This window comes from Gallinula chloropus (genome assembly GCF_964237585.1).
Source record: "Gallinula chloropus genome assembly, chromosome: 4".
Classification (NCBI taxonomy): Eukaryota; Metazoa; Chordata; class Aves; order Gruiformes; family Rallidae; genus Gallinula; species Gallinula chloropus.
Window position 1 is genome coordinate 25,655,646 of NC_140088.1, and position 25,984 is coordinate 25,681,629.

Consider the following 25,984-nt stretch of genomic DNA (forward strand, 5'->3'; position numbering starts at 1 on the left):
CATGGAGAGGAATGGCCTTAAGGAAAAAAGAGCCCCTGTCAAGTACTGAAACTGAGAAAATTCAAATCATAATGTTCACTTTAAAACCTGGACTATAGATGTACATTTGTTAGTATTACAGAATAATAAACAATGCTTTCAACCTTTACCTATTTGAAATCCTTCTGATATAGCATATGTTTTCACATCGTATTGTTTCTTTGCAGGAGTCAGAGAGTAATAAGTTATGTTCCCTATATTCCTTCCGAAATACCTCTACCTCACCAAACAAACCCGATGAAGGAGGTCGTGACCGCAGTGAGCTAATGACCAGTGTTAATTTTGGAACACCAGAACGTCGCAAAGGAAGCCTTGCAGATGTGGTGGACACACTGAAGCAGAAGAAACTAGAAGAAATGACCAGGACTGAGCAAGAGGGTATGTGTTGGATAAGACCGGTACAGTTTCCTCAATTCCAAACCCTATAATTTTTATGGCATAAAGAATCTGTGGGTATCAAGAGCCAGAAAATTGCATAATTGGTAATGGCTAGGATAAAGTTATTCAGAGGTTACCATGGCAATTGTAGCTTGAGATCCATTAGGGGTTTTAGACAAATATGCCAGTTTTAAAAAACTTTCTAAATTGTGTTGGTTGTCTGTGAGTCAAAGCAAGAATATCAGTTTAGGTGAAAACTCTTACGTGAAAGGTTATGATGTTTTCCTAGCTGATTTTAAAGTTGTGAGGGATATTCTTCACTGGTATTTGTTCTTTTTCTTTTAAACGATAAATATTTATTTTAAACAGTAGGAATGAATAAAACATTAGCTGGTTTGTTTTGTCATAGAAATTCTCATCTTTCATTACCTTAATGACTTAGCATGTGTGGCTAGGAGAATGGGAAACAGTTCTAAGTGTAAAGAGTGCCTAGTTCTGACCTATATATATAGAAATGTGGCTGAAGAAATATTTTATTTTACAGTCTGCTCAGATATTGTTACAAGTGGTAGAGAGAGAGAAATGAGGACAAATCTTCAAGCTCTAAGACAGTTTATGTATTCAGTCCTTATTCAGATATTTTTGTTGACTTTGCTAAGATTTTGGCCCTGATAGGAACTAAAAAGAATTGGAGACTGAGCTTATCTGTATATGTGTGCACATGGTCAAGGTGCACTATCAAAATCTTTCCCCATGTCAAGTAGAATGAAGTCTTAATTACTTCTGCAACAATACCTTCTAGTCTGTGAGCTCATACATGAGTTTGAATCAGGGAAGATGTGTGAGCCAGAAGCTCTGAAATAGACAAACAGATGTGGAGGCATCTGCATGGATTCTGTTAGTTAATTTACCAGTGATGTTTTGTGGCATTAAAAATAACCCAGGAAGAATATTTGTAACATAGTAGAACCACAAGGCAGTAGAAGTCTATGATTTTTTTTTAATTTTTTTTTTTAATATGGATGAATTCAGAATGATTTTACCTCCTCAATTTCATGGTATGGTCACAGTGCACTTCAAACTGTGCACTTTAGGATCCGTTGGCTCCATGTAGCAGTGTAGATTTCAATTAAAATGTATGCTGATACAATGATGTTTAAATATGGGATAAAATCATGTAGGAATGGAAGCAGGATTTCAAATTTCTTGGCATAATTGTTAAATGCCAGCACATAGATAAATGTGTTCTATAGGTGTCCTTTCTGAAGCTGGTGAAACATCTCTAAAGAGAGAATGTCCCAGATTCTTTACTACCATCTGTCTGTTTTCAGCTGTAAAGATCACTCTTTTAAAAATTGCTTTCTTAGATTTCGTGGTTAGACTAGGAAAACTATTTTAAATGTTGCTTTGGCAAAGTTGTTTTTTTACAGTCAGTAACAGTCGTTCGACACTCCATGCTAATCAAAGGTCTTGGCTCATACTTTGCTGCAGGAGTCTACAAGTTGCTGTTGATTATAGTGACACCACCGCTAAGGCATTTCCAGGAGTACACTGAATGGTGTGCTAATAAAAATGTGCATCAAAAACTTTAAACTTTTAAAGGATTCAAGCATTTCATAGCTTATTTTTGTATGAATTCTCAAAAAATTTTTGCAGTTCCTCTGTATTAGTACACACTAGTTGATTTAAGAGAGGTATGTGCACAGCAGAGAGATCCCTCTCACTGAGACTGAGCCTTCCATGCTGTATATTCTCACCAGCTGTGAAATAAAGGTCATTCCTGATCTATAAAATAATCTTGCCTTTTATGGACCACATTATGCTGGAAAATTATTCTAAAGTCTGCCTGTAAGTTCAAAGGTAATTGACTGTATCTTTGTGTTAAGTTTCACTCAGTCCATCCAGCATTTTCTGTAGGAAGAAAAAAGGACTTCCATTTTACAGAAAGTAATTAAAGAACCTCTGACTGGTACTATATAAACACGGGAAAATCATTAATAGAAAGATTGGAAATGCTTCAGGATGTTACACTTAGGAAGTTCAATGGTTTTAAACTTCTATGTAGACTGGGAATTCCAAAATTCTTATGATAGATTTGAATAGCTGTTTCAGTATTCAGAGGTTTATCTGAAATAAAAAGTAAACTCTCCATACTTATTTGATTGGAATAAAATAAGATTGTGAAAATAATTACTATTTTAAGACTATGATCCTTGTTATGACTGAGAGTGCTGCAACTGACTCAGTATAGGGTACACTGGAGAAATGACATCTGAGATTACGAAAATGTTTTGCCATGTTTTTTAAACAACCTAATTAATATCCTAATCACACATGTACCATACATGATGCTCTTTAACATCTATCCTTTAAGATAGATTTCTATGGAGTTCTTTTCTTAAAATGGTATGTAGCCAATGCTTTTGAGGAGCCCTTTGTATAGTAAATTCTGATCTGTCACAAAATTGCTTATCCAAATTGAAAAAAAATTGCTGTTTTTTCCCCCCCTTTTTTTAACAAATAGATAGCATAATATAATCGCTTTAATGAATGTAATAAAGAAAAGACATGTATTTCTAATGCATACTGCTGTGTAAAATCAGTGGAGCTTGAAGTCTTGCCTGACTCCTTTGAATAAATTAATAGTACATGTTAGCATTTTTTATAGGGCGGAGCTCCATGACCACTGATGTAACTGTGGGAATTGGGCTAACATACGGTCAGATGTCAAGTTAATTGTAGAGTTAGAAGGGGAATAAAGAACTCAAGAATTTCAGTCATCTGCTCTAACCCCCACACAAGTACAGCAACAAGTCTCTTTTACTGTTGTTATAGTAACTTTCTGGTCTCTCTATAGGATCTGAGTCAGATCAGTTGCTGGTGTCAAATACTTAAATATTTTGTGGTATACCTTCGGATATTTGTTGTCTGTTATACTTGTATATACTACTTGTGGTCTCCGTTGTACTTCATAACATTGGGAAAGAACCATGTACTGAGAGACTTTATCATGTCTAAATAGATATATTTAATCAGAGTCCTTTGGCTTCTGAAAATAAGTTGTCTAATGAGAATTTCATCTGAGCAGCTGTGACTGAGGAGGTCAACAGGCATTGCCTAAGAGAATATGGCCCAGCTGGTTAAATCTGGTTGTTGTAGTGATTTAAATGGTCAAGTGCTGCTTGTAATCCAGGACCGTCTGTTTGTAAAGGAAAGAGTGAGTGCTTCAGCATAATGTACAGCTGTTTTAATCTCTCTTTAATAATAGTGCTTCAGCCAGTGTCATGTCTTGTGTATAATACTGGGAACATGAGCACCTCATGCAGGACTGAATGTACCATAGGTGTGTCATTAGTATTATTTGTAGTTTGAACAAAGATTACCATCATCACAGGAGAAACAGTTCTTTTACTTTCATGGTCCAATATTTGCATACTTTGCATATTAAGGCATTCCTATGTTTAATTTGTAATGATTTGGAAATAAGAATATTTATGAGAAAAATTGTAACTGGGGGAAAAAGAAACACAACAAAAGAATGCTACAAATATTTAGAGTAAATTTGAGTATGTAAAGACTTTGCTGACATGTGTTCTCACAAGACAGAAGAGGTCAGAAATGAACAGGTGTCTAATTTAATCAACAGCTCTAAACTCTTAGGACCTCTTGGATAACTTCAATATATTCATCTAAGTTTTTGCATGAGCAGAAATATTGTTTTACTGGCTTTTTCCTTTGGAATTATCCACCAGTACAATCATGTATTAAATCTCTTTACTGTTCAAATGAAGAGTGTTATGTTATGTTATGTTATGCTATGTTATGGCTAGACTGCTGCTTTCCCATTCTATTCCCCTTCAGTAAAAGAACTTTTCTTCAGAATATTGCTTACATTACTTTTGTGAGACAGATTTACATTGCTGGGGCTGCCTGAATTCTAGTCTGAGAATTGGCTTCCAGACAACTATCCTACTGTACTTCATCATAAGCCTCTACGAGCAATAATTAGTAGTACACATCTTGTCTGTAGCTAGGAGAGCAGATTTCCCCCCTTTCAGAACTGGAATGCTAGGTTGGCAGGTCAGCTGGCACTTCTGAGCTGGAAACTGGGCATGTCATTTCTGCTAAGTGCTAAGCCCTCATTACTCAGGGCCTGGATTCCTAATTCACTTTTGACCTTGATTCTGAGCAATGTATGCAGTATCATTTTTCAACCAAGCTCAGTTCAGAATTCTAACACAAGCTTTTTATAAACTGCTTCCCATTCTTGTTTCCTCCTTGAAGACCATAGTTGAACATTCAGAGATCAAAGATTTTTACGTATGCATGTTGGAATAATGAACCTCTATATAAAGAGTAGTATATTCATAAATTTCCATCTATTCTCTGTCAAGTGCACCTGTTTGTACTCACTCTCTATGGGTGGATATATGTAACTCAGTGATATATAATATGTCTAAAGATATCTGAATTAAAAATTAAGCATTCACATGTATTATTCATTTTATGCACAGTAGTGAAAATCTTACTACACTATGCAGTAGTGGTGTTTTTTTCTGATTTGGTCTTTTGTGGTTTTGTGGGGTTTTTTTCCTCCGCTTCATTAGTTAATAATAATTGAAGATGTTCTCTTATATTGACTTAAAATTGATTTTCTACTAAGCTAGTAAGGACAACATACTCAAGGACTGCACATTCAAATATGTGCATATTTCCTGTTGACTTCACTGGGAAATAAAGAAACAAATTTTCACATACCCGTGAATGGACATTGGTAAGCCTGGGGCCTACAGAAAAGATGGAGAGGGGACACTTTCTCAGGGAGTGTAGTGATAAGACAAGGGGTAATTGGTTTAAACTAAAAGAGGGCAGATTTAGATTAGATATTGGGAAGAAATTCTGGTGAGGGTGGTGAGGCCTCAGCACAAGAAGCTGTGGCTGTCCCATCCCTGGTAGAGTTCAAGGTCAGACTGGATGGGGCTTTGGGCAACCTGGGCTAGTGGAGGGTATCCCTGCCCATGGCAGGGGGTTGGAACAAGATGGACTTCGGGGTTCCTTCTAACCCAAACCATTGTATGATTTCAATTGTAATTTTATGCAGGTTTTTCAATAGTTGTTTTTTTTTTTCTTTTTGGGTGGGGTTTTTGTTGTTGTTGTTGTTGTTATAGTTGTTTTGGGTTCTTTTTTCAATGGACTTTGTGTGTGCTATATCATAGAAAATGAATGAAGAGTTTCAGTTCTGTTGTCTTTGTTTTAAGCCTGTCACAGCTGAGAACAGAGTTCAGGCTTGTTTTCTGGTATAGTTTTAAGCACAGCATTTGAGGACATTACATGTCAGAAGCTCTCTTTTGTGGATCAGGTTTAAGAGTGAACTACTGATGATCTGTGGTTAATGAATTTTTTTAAATATTTTTCAGAGGTTTTACTGAGATTTAATTCAGGTTCACTGTCTTGTGGTGTGCTCTATCTATACCCACACTTTCCACTGATAAAAGCATGATCCCTGGTTGTCCTAATACACCTGGAATTTATAGACCTTTGTTATTTATTCTTCAATTTTCTTGATGGCTGCAGATACTTCGCTCTGATTCAAGGCTTTTAAAATCTTACTGGGATTTGGTATTAGGATTATCTAAACTAATTGTTAAAAATGAATTATTTTTAGCACTCTTATTTTTTGTGATACCTATGGAATTCATAAATGGCATCTGGGGATCCTGTCAACAAGCCCTTTGGATGTGAAAAAACCCACATTCTTCAACATCCTTTCATCATCTTTGAAAAACCTTGCCACATCTGCAAAGTACCACCCTCATCATGTTTCCCTTTTTCTTTTTCTTAGAAATATTTTTTGGTAAGCGAATTTAGAATCAGTCTTGTATATAGTTAATTTATTACATATTTTTCACTTGCTTTCTCTTAGAAGCTGTATATGGTAGCATCTAGGCTGAGGAATTTTCCTGCTAAGCACCAAAAAAGTTTCCAAAATAAAAACACAAAAGCCCAAAAGTCCACAGAATAAATAGATGACTCAGATCAAGTTAGAGGAACTGCTATTTTCTTGAATTACTTACCTCTTTACCATATAATTAAATGTAACTCAGTGTCTCTTTTTTTTTTTTTTCCATCCAGTGATCTTGATAAAATCAAACTGGTCACTCCTGTTTCTTGTAATTTATGTTGCTGTTTTAAAAATATATATTCTTCTATTTAGAGAAGTTGTATGCATAATAAAAATTCTAAGAATTCGTTTGTTGAAATGTACAGTGAATTCCTATGTCTTAATGTGTTAAATTAATTTAGAACTTTTTAGGAACATTAGCACAGAGAAAGTGGTTTCTAGGGTTATTTTCCTGGCAATTAAAAGAACATGCAGCCTAGTTTCTTTCTATCTGATGTATTAGATTTTTCTACCAAAAATTCAATCCTGTTTCAAGCAGAAATAACTTTCATGACCTTGTTTTATTGACATTTAGAATGCAGCATATATCTAGGTAAAGTTTTTTCTTTTCTTTATTTGCAAAGGTAGATCCAGACTGTGTAACCATACTGTATCTGATCATTAATATTTTGTCTCATGTTTTCATTTATCATTCTATGTATATTGGAATTTATGCATTTTTGATTATTTTCTGTCTAATTTCCTTTATGTCTTTCAGAGTACTGTTTTGTGATTATATGCTATCTCACAATTCTCTTAGGAAACTAGCATATGTTGTCATCTTTCTACCTTATCTCACATTTATTCCAGCTGTCTACACTACAGTCTTGCTCAGTGTTGTAGCATTTGAGCATCTGATCATTATTCACAGGTTCTTTGTGGATTACAGTATAGTAATTCTTCAGCAATTTTCGGTATGTCTCATCCTACATTTGAAAGTTTCTCTTCAGTTTTCTTTGTTCTGAAGTTTGCTTATGGCACAGGAAAGGGAAACAGTACTGGTTTTTACATAGATATCATAAAGTTATGTGAATAAGTCAGTAGATTCCATCTATTAGAGACCATCTATATAGATAATAGAGACCATCTTTTTTGCTAAAAGGTTCTCATGTCCATTTAGTTCTTAGATCTAATTTGGGATAATCAGCAAAACATGATGAGTACAATGGTAGCATTTTTCATAACAGGATCTTCTGGAAGTTGAACAGAAATAGTCATATGAGGACCTCTTGGGTGAAAATACACATTGGTTATCTGGCAGTTACCTAGATGTATGATCTGTGGCATTTTGTAGAGCTTGTATTTTTATGGAGGTTCTATTTCCCTGTGCAAGTTGTTTTCTTGTTAAACCATTGTATCTCTGCACCTCTACAAAACTGTTCCTTCTGCAAATAAACAGAATTGATCATAGCTTGAATACTGATAGGGAGAGAGTCTGAAATTCAGGTCTCAAATATGAAGATTGGGACATTCCTTCAAGATGTAATAAAAGCGACAGATTAAATTGAAACAAGCCGAGACCTTCTCAGTGCCAACACCTAGTGACTAGTCCTACCAGTTCCTCCCGTGACTGTTTTTCAGTATCTTATCTTCAGGGGTCATCTCATCTTTTTCTTTAATCCAACTGTACCCCTCAGTTCTGACATTGTCCACAGCTGGATACAATTAAATGAAATTAGTTTTAATTTAATTTTTACTGTGTGATAAATTATCTCTCTGCTTCCGTTTTATATAATTTTTTCTGTACTATGCTCCTCTACATTTTTGTCTCATTTTTAGACATTGTATAAGATCTGCTATCTTTACACTATTTATATGTTATTAGTATTATGAAAGCATTGTTAAAAAAGCATATCTAAAAAGCCAGCTTTTTCCTTAGGGCAGTAAGAAACACAAGTGCAGTATGACTGGGTATGACTGACATGGGTCCTTGCAGCAAAGAATGTATGTGAGTAAATGGCTAAATTATGGAGAGTTTCTTCAGTTGCATGATCTTGTCAGCAGAAAAATACTTCAAGCTTCATTGATTTCTGTCGTACTGTGACACAAATGACGTTATGATCAGATCATGCTTTAGGATGAGAATTGAAATACATTTTGTAGTTATCACGTTAATAGTAGGGACTAGATTGCCATACTTCCCTGCCTAAAATTGCGTCTGTAAATATAAAAGTATGAGGGAAAGATAGGGCTTGGATCTTGAATCCCATTGTATTTTTCAAGTTCTGTAGGGTGAATGACCTCAGATTTCTTTGGTGATGAACTTTAGTCTTAGCTGGTCTTATTTGCTTCTCCATTCCTGCTGTTTTGCAACAGGGCCTAAAAGTGCTTTAAGTGCTTGTGACTGGGGTAATGAATGAAAATATCTTTCCAGCGCTGAGAGTATTGCATTAGACTGAATAGTCACCTTACTTGTAAAAGCACTATTAGAGAGGGGCAGCTGTAAGTAAGGATAACGATTTGTGTCCAGTGCTTATTTACTGAAAATTGTAAATGTATTATTTATTGAGAGCTCTCTAGACAGTGCTTGTCAGAATAAAAATGTCAACTCTAAGCAAAATGTTATAATACATAATAAAAATGCTAGGTACGCACTTTAGAGATACCGCTAATTAGATCTGCTTTTCTTAAAGAAATGACAGTAAAAATGCTCAGCAGCATATACATTTTAAATGCTGATATATTCCTTATTTTTCTATACAGTATTTGGTTTAGATACCTTATCATTACTTAAAAATAATTTTGACAACTTTATTTGGTTGCCACAAGAGAGACAGAGGCATTTGGTGCCTGGCTGCATGAGGCAGCTACGTGCTTAAGCTGACTGGTTTGTCTTAGGGAGAGAGCAGCTACTCCCACCTCTCTGTTTTTGTCTGAAATTCCAAGATGCCACTTCTTTCATGAGGGAAACCTGCCTTCAGTGGAAAAAACAAACAATTATTAAGATTAGTCTTCAGTTCTGCTGATCAACCCCCCCAAATATTATGTTAAGGGGGTTAAATCTATTCAACATTAGTATTACTTTTGTGTATTATTAAATAGAACTAAGAATTAGGAAAAAAGAGTAGGGTTTTTTTTCATTTAAAATGCTCCTTTTTGAGTATTTTTTATTACATTTTAATTTTTCCTGAAATTTGTAATGGGAAGAATTTGAGCTTAAAACATATGGAAATTTTTTTAGAGTGCTTTGTAATGTGAAGGGAGGAAACTGGGTTTTGAATTTATCCATTTTACAAAGAACTGCTCGGTTTAGCATCATAAAATTTAGGATGTCCTCATTAAATGCATCTTTCTTCTTTCAAGCATATCAGCCAATACATGAAAAAGCCTTACTGTCTTTATTTCAGTGACTATCCATGTTCTCCTGCCCTCAGTTTGCTGTCAGTTACATAGAGCCAGATAATCACAGAGTGACTGAGGTAGGAGGGCACCACTTGCAGTTGTCTGGTCCAGCCACCCTGCTCAGAGCAGGATTGCCTGGAACCAGTTGCTCAGGGACACGTCCCATCAGTTTTTAATATTGCCAAGGATGGAAATTCTGTAACCTGTAACTCAGTGTTTGGTCATCCTTAAAACAAGAAAGGTTTTTCTTATGTTTCAAGGGAATTTCTTGTATTTCCATTTGTGCCCTTTGGCTCTGTGCCTGTCACTGGGCATCACAGCAAAGGTGTGGGTCTGTCTTCTTTACTCCTGCCATCAGATACTTATACTGTCCCCTGGAGCCTGCCCTTTTTCAGGCTAACCACTCAAGGCACTCTCAGCCCCTCTTCAGATGAGAGATCCTCTACTCAGTTGTCCTGTTGCCCATTGCTGAACTCTTTCCAGTATATCCATGTCTGTCTCTCTCTGGGGAGCCCTGAACTGGACACAACACTCCAGATGTGTTCTCAGATATGGTTTATTTTAGGGCCTTTAGCTCTGCACTGTAGGACTGTTCTGGTACCTTTAAAGTGTAGAAGGGCTTTATCATGAACACTGTTGTATGCTCAAGCCCTGCCTTAGTCCTCTTTGTCTGTATAATTAAAGTTTTAAGCCGGCATGTGAGCTCTCACTTCCCAGTGCATAACTGATGAGTACAAAGTGAAAAAAACCATATAATTCCGTGTTCTGAGCTGCACGTTTCTGTATTTCATATGTGTACTTTGGATTGTAAGGAATTCTTCTAATTCTCATAATGGCTTCTCTCTCATTTACTCATTGGCACATTAATCTCCAAAATCAACCAAGAGTTAGTAGATGTTGATGTGTCAAAAACCTTCCTATTCTGTATTGCTTTAATAATATAAAGAAGTGGTGGTGTTGTAAAGTTCAGGATGTGCTGTTTGTGGAAATAAGAGTGCAATGGCCTTGGAGAATAAAGTTGTAAGGGCGAGTATTGGATAAACACCTGCAGATAGCTCCTGTTAGTGTTGCTCCATCCTGACTAGCAGCACCCATTTTGCTGCAGTCTTTCACAGAGGCTGCCAATCACTAAACCAGTGCCAAAACGTCTTGTTCTACAGCCTAGCATTTTGGAATCTATCTAATAGCTGTTTTCTTTTATTAATCATAATATATTTTTAGTTTTACTTACATAGGTGCCCAGAGTTCCTGGGCACAGTGCCCTACGTATGAATGCGTGTTTATTTTCATCTTCCTTTTTGTTAACTGTTTAACTTAATGCTTTGCATAACTATTTGCTGTATTTTGACACAAAGCTATAATGCACTGCTGCCTGCTCACATTTCTTAAAGAACTTGATGTGACATCACCTTCTACAGTGAATCGTGATCTTCACTGAATCAAAAAAACCCCATCTTTCCTACTCCTCTGGATTTTATTTCCTTGAAAATGTTGAGGCAAGTAGGCTCTTTCACCCACCTGGAGGAACTCTGAACACAGTCTAGGGAGCCTGCAGTGGCACCAAGATCCATTGTGGAGCTCTGTACTGAGTTTCTTGTTAGTCTAACACCACCTTAAGACCGAATTCTGTCTGTGTATATGCTATGGTGTACATATTAAGGTTATTATGCATGAGGACAGGGTTTGGCTAATTCTACTCTATCTTCAAATTTACCTGCATATTCAATGTTTAAAACAGCTCTGTTTCTCAGTGTAGAGCTTAGCAGTCCTTATCATATCTTGAATATGTAACAAGCAGATTACTTTTAAATATTTACAGTGAAACAAAAACTAACACATCAGGCAGAGGTTTGTTAAAATGTCAAAAGAACTTGCCATAGTGAAAAATAAATATTGAACCAAGTTTATTCCTGAAGTGACTCTATTAATTTCAATGGAATTACTGTAGGAGTAGTTCTGAAAAAAAATCTGCATTTTTATCATAATTTTAATGTTTTTTTCCAGAAATTTAAATAACTCAGAAGTAATTTTATAGATCTAGCATGCATATGCCTCACCAAGTAAAATAAGCTTCCTTTGCTTCAGTTTCTCGATTTCCTCTGTGGACTGTTTGTGGTTTTAGCTGTTTAAATGCAGTTCCAGCAGGTTTATTAATCAGCTTTGTTATTTCTGCACGTGTAATTAAAAATTTAGTTGGAGTCTCAGTTCCTCCAAGTTTCAGTGGGTCTGTTGTTTCTGTGATATAATGACTAGACAACGCATCGTGTGTGTTGCCTTTCTGTGTCTGTGTATCAGATAACACAACAGACAGTGGCCAGACATGTAGCCTCAAAAATCAAACCAATTTGTTAATGAACTAGCACAGCAATGTAATAGCCATCTCTAGTCACTCATTTTCCCTAGCTTCCAGTTCTTCCTTAGAGCAAGAGTAGCTAGTGCTGTATCAACAAATTATTTGATGACAATTTGGCTGATCAGAATGCAAGGAAAAAGCCTCAGTCTAATGAGAAAACACTGTGTATTAGGTGACAAAATGTGGCTAATATTTTGTCATTTATTGTAAAATCACAATTTGCAACTTTTGGTAGTTCAGGATTTTTATGTTCTCCCCCTCCATGCAAATTAAATCATTAAAAAAAAGGCCAAAAAGAGACTACAGGATTTGAAACACAGTGGCCCTGAAGTGATGGGAAAATGGCCAAGGTGTCACAGCTAATTTCTGACCCTGCTTTATGAGTTCTGCTGTTCCTTATTCCCCTTGTCAGTCTGTGAATCCCTGAGGCTGTACAAACTGGCCTAACATCACTCAACTCCAGTTTTATATCCTCTTTTAATAATGTTGAGTCTATTCTGTCCAACTTTGATTCAGACAACCTGCTTGTCTTGAAAAAGTGATATATTTAATCAGTGGCTCTGTCTCCAGCATAGCTCCCACTGCGTGAGACTAGAGCCAAAGAGTAGTGCAGTGGCCTGTCACTTCTGTTTGAATAGGTAATGTGGAGCCGTTCAGCCGAAGAGACAGGAGCTGGAACTGCTTGTTAGGACACATGATCAAAAGCCACTCTCTGCTTTCTGCCAATCAAGCCTCATGTCGCCTTGTGGGGCAGACATTAAATAGATTTTTCTGCCGTACACTGTGGGCACTTTGCCAGTTTGACATGTGAACTGTTACAAAAGATACCAGAGTTTCCACTGCTTACTGACTGCTTTTAAATATTACCAAGCCCTTGCAGTCCAAAGTAGAATATTTTAAATAATGGATTATGATAAATTTCCACTACTATTAGACAGTGTCCTTCCTGCTCCCAACAGTTCAAAGGTATTTTTAAAAACAAAACTGTAAGTTGGTTTCTGAAAACAAGCAAGCAAACAAAAAACTGTCGAACAACCCTACGGCACATAGATTTGAACAACGTGATTATTGTCTGAGGGTTACGGCGAGTTGTCACTTTCACTGGTGCAATTTTGAATATTGTTTCTGGTTTTGGTCTTTTAAAATTATTTAATTAGATTTTCCCAGTTGAAATCATAGCACTTTTATTATTATGTTTATGTGGAGGGTTGGCTTGTTTTGTAAATTAGCTGAGTTTATTTATTGTGTTTATTGGTTGCTGGTGCAAATATAAATGTCCTAAAGTGGATCTGTAGTTGGTTTTAGTTATACTGTCCCTTGTTTTTTTTTCCTCTTTGTCTATTACTCTTCATAACCACCTCAGCTCTTGTGCCCATGGCAACAACACTCAGTGGTGGAGGCTAACAAAGATGACATTTAGGTTTTGCCGAAGTAATGAATATTCTTTTATAACTTCCAGGGCCACTGAATTTATGCCATTTTTTAGAGGTCCCCAGTACCTAGATGACTGCTTCTATTAGTGTACTTGTGGTCATGATGCCCAGCTATTTGCTCCCTTGTGCTTGTTCTTCCTGACATAATACTTTTTTTTTTTTTTTTAGTAAAACATTTTTACCAAAACATACCATGGCAATCTAGTGGAACTCATTTAAACAGTGAGCTACACATAAACAGCTGCTCCTTCAATAAGCCATTCTTTATAATACCCTTATTACCTTCTAGTGTCTCAAATTCTGATTAGTCAACAGTGCTGATTACTGTATGGCATTCCACTGCCCATCTTCCTTCTGCTCAGCTGCTCATGTCTTAGCTGTTATGTGATTACAACACAACTTGTGCATTGTTTCTGACTTGTTCTTCATATTGTATATCTTTAAAAAAAACCCCACAACTAAACCCTCTTCAGGAGATGGAAAAATAATTGAGTTGTTTTTGTGATTTTAAAATTTTTTTTTTACATCTGTGATCTTCACAGTCTGTGTGCTCAGCACCTTTCTAGTAAGATGAGTAAGTTCTTTAGATTTACAAAGGGTTATCTATAAATAAATTTGAAGTAAAAGAACTTTAGAAAAATGATGGTTAGTTATTGTGAGATTCGTAATATAGCAGAGCAGAAGAGACCTAAAACTGTTTTAAAAAACCCCTAACAAAACCCCAAAACCACACAACAATCAGTGGGTTCGACAGTCAGAAAGAACAGAGCTATATCATGGGAAAGCAGTTTGGAAAATGTACCCCCTGTAATATGTGCTGAGTTTCAGAAAGGTGTGTAGTGGTACCAGAAATGCACAGAATGAAAACTAGAAGAGAAGGAATTGTATCACCAGTGCTTTGGATCTTTGATTTCTGGTCAAAGTATTACACACAAAGGTTTTTTAAGGACATTAAAACTTTGTCAGCTGGTTTATAGGTAAATAGCGCAGCAGCGAGGAGAACACCCTTGCTGTGGCTCTGTAACCCCCTGCAGCTTCCTTTGGTGCAGCCCCTTAGAATTAAGTCCTGGTGAGTCTGAAACGCTGACACACTCAAAACGCAACCCCATTAAAGGCCTTAAATCTGTCATTGTGCTCTGGAGCCTGTTCTGAAAATAGCAAAGCTCTTTTTGTAAATTAAAATCGGTGTGAATGGGAACAGATGTTGACATGCTTTACTTTATCTGCAGGGATCCCCGTTAGGGGGGGAGAGGGTCAGTGAGGTTAGGTGGTAGGAATTACTGCAAATGTGCAAAAGATGGAATAGTCTAATATAGACACTGTCTTTGGTTTTATGTAGCACTGTAATAATATCTAGTGGTTACTTCTGGTTGCTGATAACTCTGTATGTAAGGAAAGATGATTGTGTAATACCTTTAATTCCTTAGAGAACGCTGTCCCCTTTTCTGTCTGTTTACATTGATAACAGGGAGGGATGCTCGCCCTGTTTTTCAGAGTTGCCGTACTCAGTCGGATCTGGATTCCAAGAGATTCTCAGTGACCTCAATTCCCATTTAGTTCCGTGTTACCTGAGCTCACTCAGGACCTCGTGGAAGGTGTTTAGTATATTCTAGGCTTAACCTACGAAATGTTTATATTCAGTTAGACAGTGGGCAGCATTTCTGGCATTTCAATGTTAAGTGTGAAGATTTGGGTGAACTCTCATGTTGCATTAGTCATCATCAACTTTTAATGTTTTTTGAAATAAAAAACTAGATCTATTCTGAAATGTGCAATTTATTAAATAGCTTTGCTAGTCAATCTAAATAAATTCTTGTTGAAGATTTTTCCTGATTTAAAAAAAAATATAGCAAAGGATGAATTTATTTATAAGAACTGTAATAGTTTCCCTCAATTCCCTTTATATTTTAGATTACCTTATAATTTTCTAAATCTACATGAACAATAATGATCAATTTTGTCAGTATTATTCACACCTTTTATTAATTTAGCATAGATGAATAAATGTGAATGTTGTGAAGAGTTGATTGGGAATAGATTTTAAATCTGACAGTTAGATTACAGGGTACCTAAGAAAAAATGGCTCTTTCAGTAGGTACCTAGTAATTTAATTCTTGTTTGAAATTATTATAATTTATTACAGTGTGTGGGTCCTAATGAATGTCTACTATTAAATGAAAAGGAGAAATTGAAATTATGAAATTCTTTTAACTTGTATCTTAAAAATCCTCTTAAACAATTCAGTAGATATTAATAAGCAATGTGCTTTTCTTTCCCTTTTATGTGAATGCAAACAAAAACATTTTTGCCAGTACATGATGATATTAGATGAGTGCTGCTGGAGATTCTTACTTCGAATCAAGACTGTCTTAAAATAGAATGGAATAATTTTATGTGATGAAAAATATCTAAAATTTGCTATCTTGATTAGACATTTAGATCTGAACATACGAGTTCTTCAAGGAAAGCTCAAAATAATTCTCTAGAAGTTTTACCTTTGTTAGATATGCAGATATACGTGTGCTGAGACATTAAAACTTCTCAGCATTTTTCTTGCTAAAAGAGTCAGTCGCCAGGGGATGAGAATATAATAAAGTGTTAAGCTTTTTCTACAGTTGTATAAGATTAGTTTTGCATTTTCCTTATTGACTTTGTTTTGAGAATGGATGAGCAAACTTGTAAAAATGGGTAGGTATTTCCAAATAAATTTGAAGAATAGGCTATAGTAACATTTTAAATCAGTAATGGAACACTAATTGTGAAGTATCCTTGTTAAGGGATATATAAATTCATACTACTGTAGCTCACATAAAATTAGGCCACTAATGCAGTTATACCATGATAAAATCTCTGTTTAAAGAATGGAAGGCCTTTGGTTTTGTCTGTAACATAGCATGGTATTTAAAATTAAGTGAGCATTATATAAACAGCTGATAAATAAAAAAAGATGGAAATCTTATTTGCAAGTACACTGTTTACAAGTCAGTTAACAGTTGTGGCCATGGACATTCACTGGTTTCAAACTGGCTTGGGTTTCTTATCTGTACTGTTTTATTGTCGTTCTGCCAGTCTTACTTTCCTTTATTGAAACATGAACTGGCATCTTCCTACACGTCAGAAAAGCATATTTCTAATCTGAAGAAGTCACTAGGGTGGCCTGCCATTTCTTGATTATTTTCCTCAAGTGGTAAACAATATAGTTCTCCTCCTTAGTGAAGTCTACTTAGTATGAGTAATAAAATATTACCTCTGGTTACCTGTTGCTGTCTTGCAGCTGACAGATGGAGCACCAGTTGGATATTCCATTTTGAGCTACCAAGGTAGCATTGCATGCTTGCATACTCTAAGATGCACATGTCTTTTCCTCTGGTAAGAGTGTGTGGGATATTATTCCACTGCATGTTTCCTGATGTGAAGCCAGAAAGGAAAAGAAAAAAGAATAGAAAAGACAAGAGAAAGAAAATGAAAATATAAAAGAAAAGGAGACAGGTCTGGCTTGGGGTGTGGGTGTGATTTGTCACTACAACAATTTTTGCGTTTTCATCAAATGGATGTTTCTAAGTTCAGAGAAAGCTGAAGCAAGTATTTTAAATATTAACTGGGATTTGAGGCTGGGTTGGGTTTGTAAAAAATATATATGTACAAAATAAAAGGCACCCAAAATCAACATATTTGAAAGTGACATTGAGCACAGAACAAAACTGGTTACGTTAACTCTTCGTGCTCTTTTTCATTGTCCACATTTGTGGTCCATAATCTGATAGTCTGTGAACCTTGCTATTTAACTGATCAAATCTGTTTCAAGCTATTAGTAGAAAAATGGAAACTGAACAGAATTTGCTCTTCTCAAACTTCTAAAAATACTTGAGTCCTTCTCATGGGTTAGGAATTTTTATATGTTAACTGTTCTTCACTATAACCAATTCCAACAACTGCCCTATTACAGTAAAAAAATAGGAGCATGTGAAAACATGAGCTAAAATATCTTTAAGAGCTAACATTTTAAAATACAAACATGAATTAACACAAGTGTCAATTTTGTTCCTATTATCCAAATTTCTTAGGTATTTATTGTAGCTATGCATGCTGTTTATTAGAATTTATTTTCAGCAAAACATGTAAATGCTATGAAATGAAAATGTTTTATTAAACTTGTGGTTTTGTTTTTTATTTGAACCTTGAATATGGAAATCTGAATGAGATGAGATTAGAAGGTTTAAATAGCTTTAAAATTATATTTACATTAGTGCAATCTGTCAGTTTTAATACTAATCTGCTTTTTTAGTAGAGATTGTGTTATGAAAAACCTCCCAGAGTGGGTTAAAATAGTCCAAAATATTTGCACTGTGAAGCTCGTTTGTTCGTTTCTTAATCAGTCAGAGTTCTCAAGGAAAAGTTCCGTTCAGATATTAGCTATACTTCTTAGAAATGACCTTGTGGGGTAGAGAAGCATGGCACAGTGGCACTTTCCAGCTGTACACATGGTATCCGTCGGGGTACAATCATGCTCAGTCCCAGCACCGCAGGCTTGGACATATGTTGAGTTTTATTTCTTTCTTCTGACATTAATCCTATTCACCAGCTGTTCTGCCAGCTGCCATTCTTCAGCTTGGAGATTACATTTTGGGGGATACCAACAATCGCCTAGTTGACCAGTGTTCTCCCCACTTACTTTAAAAATGATTGGAGTTCTGGGTTAGCATTACTCAGTCTTTTTTACTGTCTATGTCCTTAACTGTCTTTGAATTCTAGACTTGATTTATGATCACTTTGAATACACTGCAGAAAAGCCCTCAAAAGAGCTCTGATTTCCACCATACTGGTAAATCTGTGCTCACAGGAAAAAAAAAAAAAGGTTTGCAGTTAACATTCTGAAAGCTGTAATTAATGTTACACGCACTATTATGTAAACAGCATTAATTAGTGACAAATTCTTCTGATAAAAATGATATTTTAGTCAAAAGAATGTCTTAATTTTTGATTTTTACACTTGTCTATTTTAAGAAGTTGCATTTTTGTAAGAAATGGTTTTGCTACTCTGGTTTGAACAGACTATTAAATCTCTGTTACACTCTTAACATATACTAATAAGTCGTATAGATTTCTCAGTTCATATTCCAGATGATCTGTCCATAAGCAGGATGTTAAACATCTGTAGTTTAAGCCTTCTGGGACTAACAAATGCATTAATGCTGGAAAGAAATGTGGCCTGAACAATAAGGTTACAGACCATGTGGTAAAGAAACAACCCTGATATCATCAACTCAGCACATACGGTGCACTGTGCCCCAGTTGTAATACAGCAATAAAAGAACAATGACAGTCTTAAACTGTATCCATTTATAGCATATATTTATCACATTCATATCTGTAAAGACAGAGAATCCCGTAGTCAACATAATTATTTCACGTGGCAATTTAAAGATCTTTGTTGCATATTCTTCACAATTGAGCAAAATTGGCTATTAGCTGGATAAGGTTAAACTAAACTATAATGGTAAATATTTATTACAGGAATATTCAATTAATAACTCATATTCTGCATTTCTCTGCACAGCCAGTGATTACATTCAGATCATGTAAAGCAGACATTGGAATCCTCTAACTCGGATCACACTTTGAGGAAACAGTAGCTCCATTAATAAAAACCACCCACCTTGATTCCTTTTCCCTGTTCTCTTCACTCAAAGTTCATTTAGTACTGTTATAGGATTAAGGTATCGATACTTAACACAGAGGAAATATTTATTTATTTTCTTTTAAAATAGGAGTTACTCTTGATTTCTAGTGTAGGCAAAAAAAAAGTTTTGGAGAGGAATGGAGGGTGGAGGGTGGGTGGGGAAGAATCCTAAGAAATATTACTGATGAGATGATGTTCCAGACTCACCAGTAGTGAACCCCCTTTACTAAATATGGCCATTCTATTTATAGAAATATTCATATTTTCATTGGTGGCCAAAGCACTGCTTATAGGAAAACCTACAGGTGACTAATAGGAGTTGCTCACTAAGTGGAATAATGAATAGTATTAGGTGTCAATTAAATCAAGCTTCCCCGAGGTGCAGGTGCTCCACAATGTACTGACACATTTCAAGTAGCAGCGCCACTTCACCCATGCATATGAACAAGCACATTTGCATATTAAAAAGCTGAAAATTATTTAACTGAAGCAAAAGTCTTTTAGAGATGATGGAGGTTATTAAAACTGTTGACAAGAAAGAAGGTAATTGCCTGAAAATGAGAGATGACATTCTGCTATACACAGGGAACGTTGTTTTTGTTGTATTGTGCAGCAGTGCCTGGGTGTATAACCTATTACATTGAGATTGCTCCTATGCAATTAGACCCTTTTTGTCCTCACTTCAATAAGGCTATGATTATGAAGGATTGAAGAACACTTGGCATATTGAATGTCTGTTGTTTTTATAACTTCGTCAGAAATGACAAAACACGTTTTGTGTCCTGTTTTTTCTTTGTAGGCTTATTGATTCTGTGATTATAATATTCATAAAAGACAATGTGTTCATGGTTGAACACTCTGTCATTTATACAGGTTTTATTTTTTTTATTTTTGAGCATAGTACTTGTTTGAATGCCAAGGTGTTAGTCAGAAAGATGAGCATATAGAAAGTAAAAGATGAATAGGTGAGAAATATAGCACTCTAATAATGCGAAATATTTCTATTAAAAGTGAAAGAAAAAGCCCATATATTTCAGAAGTGTCTGCTCAGAAATGCTTACCAACTTACAGTGAATTTACTTTTTGTGTCTCAGCAGTGATTGTTTTCCTATGTGTTTTCTTTGTCCTGTCTTTCCCAGTGATAGTCTAAAGAAACTGGTTGAATTGCACCTTGCAAGTTGCAGGAAAAAAATTGCTTCTAAGCCACAAGTGAGAAACTTCATTTAGCTCACATGCTATTCTACAAGGAAGAAAACAATGGAGTTTCGTGTTATATAGCTCTCTAAAATAAAGGTGCCTGGCAGGCAATACCATTTAATGCCTGCCACCTAAATGGTCATTTGTGGTGGGATTTGCAAAACTGCCTAAGAGATTTGGATGCCCAGTTCCCATTAAAGTTAATGAGAATTGGCGGCATCCAAATTCCCTTTGCAGCTTTGAAAATGTCAACCAGCCTTTCAGTGTTTGTGATCATTCTGTATGTTAAGAGAATGTTTCCTAGAAGCTCTGTTTTTGTTAGGTTCTCTATTATGTTCCAGGAGTTGGCTCAGAATCTGGAGAGAAGCAGAGTGGTTGCAGTGACTTGCTTTGAGTTTGGGCAAAAATGTTAACCTTTCTGCTTCAGATAGCTTGCTGGTAAATTGGAGACTGTAGCGCTTGCTTCATTTTGCACTGTCCTTTTATTTCTTTTGAATTAATTTATTTATATGAAAAGATATTAATAGTTATTAATAAAAAGGTTTCGTTTCACTCTTAGTGTCCTTGTCCGTTGAGTGTGCGAGTCATGTAAGACCCTCATCTGTTTAAACCAGTTTAAAACGCATTAAACCACAGAACATTGTAATGATATAAATTATTTATGATATAATTGATGTACTCAAATACATAATGAGTCATGAGGATAGATGATCCAAACTCAAGTAAAAGTATGTCATCTATTAGTTTTAAGTATCTTTTCAAGAATGTGTGATTTCTTTCAAGTTGTGGCTTTTTCATATGTGATTGCATTTTAATCTTTTGTCAGTTACTGCATGCCAGATACTTTCATCTGACCCTTTCATGAAGCCATTTATTTACTTTGATCTCTGAGACACTGGAATTAGCTGGTTTCTCAAAATTACATTGGCCACAATTTGAAAAAGTAAAATTTAGAATTTATGGGATCAATCTTTCAATTCTTGCTTAGATAATACACTGTTATGTCCCAAATGTAGCAAATTGTTTTACAAAAGATGCTAGCTGGGCTTTCTGCCATTCTGAGATAGCCCCACTGGACCAAATTTTCAAACGGCCCTAGTGTTAAACAGCTCTTATTTAGTCACATTAAAAAATGTTTCATTTATTAAAACTCTCAGCGCTGAGAATAGTGGGAATACTTCAGAGAAATTGTTCACATCTTTTGAGTGCTTGAGAGAGATCTGAACTTTCTGGAAAACCTAACTACTTGATTCTCGGTGTAAATGCATGAGAAAAATGGAAGCTCAGCAGCTGTCACATAGTTCTATTCTAGAATCATGTTTGGTGTGATATACGGTATGTATGTGTGTATCTTGACAGTTATATATTGAATATTTGATAGTTCATTGCCTTAGCATCTAGTATTCTTTTCAAACAAAGAAAATTCAAAATCAAAGAAAATACTGATCCAACTCCCTCTTCCAAGGGAGTGCACCACTTACTAGTCATAGAGAACATCTACGACTTGATAAAATAAGCTGTAACTTCAAACACAGTAGCTCACATATTGTACTATAATGTACTGTTTCTTAGCCAGGAGAAAGAGTAGATGATTGCCATGGGCCAAGAAATACCATTTGATAGGTCTTGTGCAGAATCCGTTATGGAAGTCTTTTTAAACAAAAAGTAATCTCATAGATTTTAGTAGAAAATAAATCAGTTTTCATGCTATTGAAAATGAGTGTTTCTAAAATAAATCTTGTTTTAAGCAACAAACATTTGGCTTCAACCAAAAGACAATCAGAGAATGATCTTTATGCCACTAGTGAAGCAGAGCATATGTTTTTGCTTTTATCGGTTGCTGACATTAAGCATATTGATTTACTGGTTTGAAACTGGTAGTTGGCCACTAGGATTCATTTAATTTGTATTGAGAATTACGTTTACATTTTCTGCTGCACTTCTAGATTTTAGAAAGTTTTGCCTTTTCTTTGGTTTTTTTTTTTTTTTTTTTGATAACAGTAAGAGTAGGGAATATTCTTAATACAGGATCTTTCTTTTACAAAGTCAGGCAGTCCCCCTGTGCTCTGAGACATGGAAAGAATGAGATTTGTAGCTGTTCTTTTGTGGGACTTTCAGTTAGCAGGCAAGTAGGGAAAGAAAAATTACATTAAACCCAAGTCTGCTGAACCCCTGCTCTTACAACCACTCTGAAATCAGAAACACATTCATTTTTAAGTGAGTAGCCACCTCTAGCTTGGTGAACTTTGTAGACTTTGCTGCTGATTTTTATATGGTTACCTGCAGTTACTCCTCAGTAAGTGCACGTAACCACTCATGGGCTCAAGAGATTTCTGCTTGACTGGGACTCCTAATTTATGGGGTGGCTCCTGACATTTCTGACAACTCCTTAGTAGCTTTTGTTGTGTCCCAAACTTCCACGACAGGAGGTACAGCATGGGCTTTTTGAGTAGTAGTCCAAAGAGCTGTGAAATGGCCATTTGAGGTATCATGATAAAGGGTTAAGGTCCCCAAAAGAAGTAGCTGACTCCCCCTGCTCAGCAAGGCTCTGAATTATAAAATCATATTCACAGCTGGTGGTTTCTGTATTGCTTTGTCTGAAAGGTATTCTGTAACAGCCTTTTTTTGTTCTGATGGAAGCGATATTTAGCTCATAGTGTCGCGACTCTGTAGTTGAGTTTACTGTGAACTTACTTTCCAGTGACCTGAATGATCAGTTGTGGGTACTGACTTTGGTTGCCTAACTTGAAACATACTGGGACTAATTCTTCAGATATGTTCAGCACTTAAGGCTTCAACTTCCAAAACTACAGGGCACACCAGCTTTGAAAATGAGATGTAATTTGATTCAAGCACCATACCTAAAACTTCTGGCCATTTTTTAAACACTGCAGTTGTGTATATATCTGTATCTGGCTATGAGCACACAGATGTATAAATAAGTTTCATAAGCATTTAAGGTACATAAAATACATGGGTTCTATGTATTATTCCAGTTCATCTGGGCAGTAAAACCCAGCTGTCATCAAAAGACACTTTTCCTCTTTCAAATGACAGTTATGAAATGGCAGACTAGTCATTCTTTCAAAGACCCAGACCTCGGTTATTGAGATGCTCAGAAGCATCTGTTGATTTTGCTGTGCCTCTATTATGCCAGGCTGAAGGTGCTGTTGATAAAGCCTTCTGAACAACCTTCCGTTTTAACAGCGATCAAATTCTCTTTATTAGCATGAAAAAAGAGAAATACTTATCATTTGAAATGGATAAAAGCTTCTCCAATTCTTACAAAACATTTCTGGAATCACAGTGGTCAATAAACTCTTCCTTTCTTTTCTGATATTTGGAGGTGCTATCTTATCTGCTAACAGCAAATCTGATAAATAAAAAATTATATTTATTTTGGTGAAAATTATACTTTATTCTGACTATATTTATGCAGACAGGGTTTTTTTTTTTCTTTTATTTGGTTTTGTCTTTAGTCTAGCTTGAGAATGGCATGGTTGAGAGCTTTCTTACCATTTTTTTCATAGGGATAATGCTGAGAGTTTCATTAACAAAAAAGCTTACATCTCAGCAGAATAAAGACACCCAAACTATTGTTTAGCTATCTAACTCCCAATTACACAAATGGCAATTAGGCACTTAAATCGTATTTAGATATCTGAATAACTTCAGGGATTTGAGCTAATAGATCTTTATGTCTGACACATTTCTTATGTGGAAAGGAAAATTAGGGAGGGGAGTATGAAAGCAATTGCACAATGTCTGATGAATTGATTCCTAGGTGATTTGCCTGGCTGACTCTACACAGCATTTGTAAGCATCTCACAGAAATGTTTAGGAAATTAGCTTCTGTCCTACTATCAAATTTTGAAATTTCAGAGATCTGCCTGACACATTTGATTTTTCCAAAACATAAAAGGATCACAAACTCTTTTGTGAAGGCCAGATTCTCATGTGGTGAGAATCATAAAAGATTTTAAATATAGTTTGGCTTTATACCTTATTTCACTGTATATTTCAATATGATTTTTGCATGACATCTGTGGGCAAATCTGACCTCTGATGAATAAACGCCTTTGAAGATTGTCTGAATAACTGTTTGAAGAAATGACCAGGTACAGATTCTACTTGTAGGGTGGTTTTGGTTGGGTTTGGGTTTTTTTTCATATCTGTAGATTGCAGAAAAGCTAAGGCGGCACTTGGTGAGAAAGATCTCTTGACCACTTTTGGGTAATGGTAATAGCGAAAATGAAATTCTGGGCCCTACTTGGAATAATTAATTATTACATTTTCTAGGCATGAGTATTTGGGGCAGCTCTTTTCTGTCACATGTAATCATTTAATACTCATTATGAAATTACAGTCAGGATGAGCTTAATAACTTTGCATTGTTGTGTTTTCAATTCAGTTATCTCTATTACACGATGTTATTTTTCAAGTCCATTTTTTTTAAATTGTGGTTTGCCAAATTTTCCTGTTTATGAAGTATTCTGAGATAATTGAAATTGCCTGTTTCTCACATGTATCCTATTCATGCCATCTGCTACCTGAAATTTAGTTTGGATACTTGCCATGCAGTTGTAAAGTGTTTTCAGTTTTATTTATTTCTTGCTGACCATATGTTGTACTTATATTTATGTGTACTTAGTATCATATACATATATGTATGCATAAAGGGAAAGCATTGGTTTGTCTTGATTTACCCAGTTTAAAGCAGATACTTTTCTGTTATGATGTCTCAAATTCCAAAGTAACTTCATTCAGATTTACTGAAATTTGGTCTTCACTAATGCCAAAATGTAAGAGCTTCTGAATATGGTGCTGTTCTGAAAAAATGAACATTGTCAAGTAAACTTCGAAAATATGTAAAAGTTGAGATAGCATAATTTAAAAAAAAAAGGATACTATTGTGCATAAAGCTGCTTGCATTACTATTTTGCAAAAGAATTAAATTTTTCAGTAGTTGTGTGACATAGAAAGATATTTCTATCTGAGAAACCGAGTCATGAAAGGATTGATGGATAGATTTTTCCACCACCGCTGTTTTAAAAACCAGCATGTTTTGTAGGAGTGTGATGATAAGCCGGTATTCCGATATTCCGGCTTCATTCTTGTAAGGCAGACTAGCAATGCTAGTCTGCGTGACTGTCCAGGAGTAAGCAGAGCAGTTTCTGCAGCTTCTCCATGCTTGTATGGTAGTTTTACAGTACTCAGAGATTATTTTCAAGGTAGTCTGAGGATTGTTAGATTTTCCTTAACGCCAGTTTGAACACCACCACTATGTGAATGTAGGTGTGTGATTTGTTCTGATACTTATCTTCCTTTGTGCAGTGGGATGGTATAATTTACTCCTGGCTGTATCTCTCAGGAGTTATGCTTTCTCTGTTTGCTCTGGGAAATAAATTTTGTAGCAGATTAGCTATCATATGTCTTTCGAATTGTTTCATAAGGGATGTTCGCATGTGTTTGTCTAAACAGTAGGCATTCTGTCTGTATCAAGGGCTGATAAAAATGCCCAATAGCAGTATGGAGTACACAATGCCTTTATTGGCCCAGTCATTATGATTGGGTGTGTGTGCTGATTGCCTGCTCCTTAAAGTTCCTGGAGGCAATTATTG

The 25,984-nt window shown here is 35.7% G+C and overlaps 1 protein-coding gene across 2 annotated transcripts in view; it reads left to right on the forward strand.

The window, feature by feature from the left end:
• SOX6 (SRY-box transcription factor 6) overlaps nt 1-25,984 on the forward strand; it is a 238,176-nt gene that overhangs the window by 28,539 nt on the left and 183,653 nt on the right. For both annotated transcript variants that reach the window (XM_084263308.1, XM_084263307.1), the window contains exon 3: nt 207-417. In XM_084263308.1, coding sequence (XP_084119434.1) covers nt 207-417 — 211 coding nt within the window. The remainder of the gene's footprint in view (nt 1-206; nt 418-25,984) is intronic.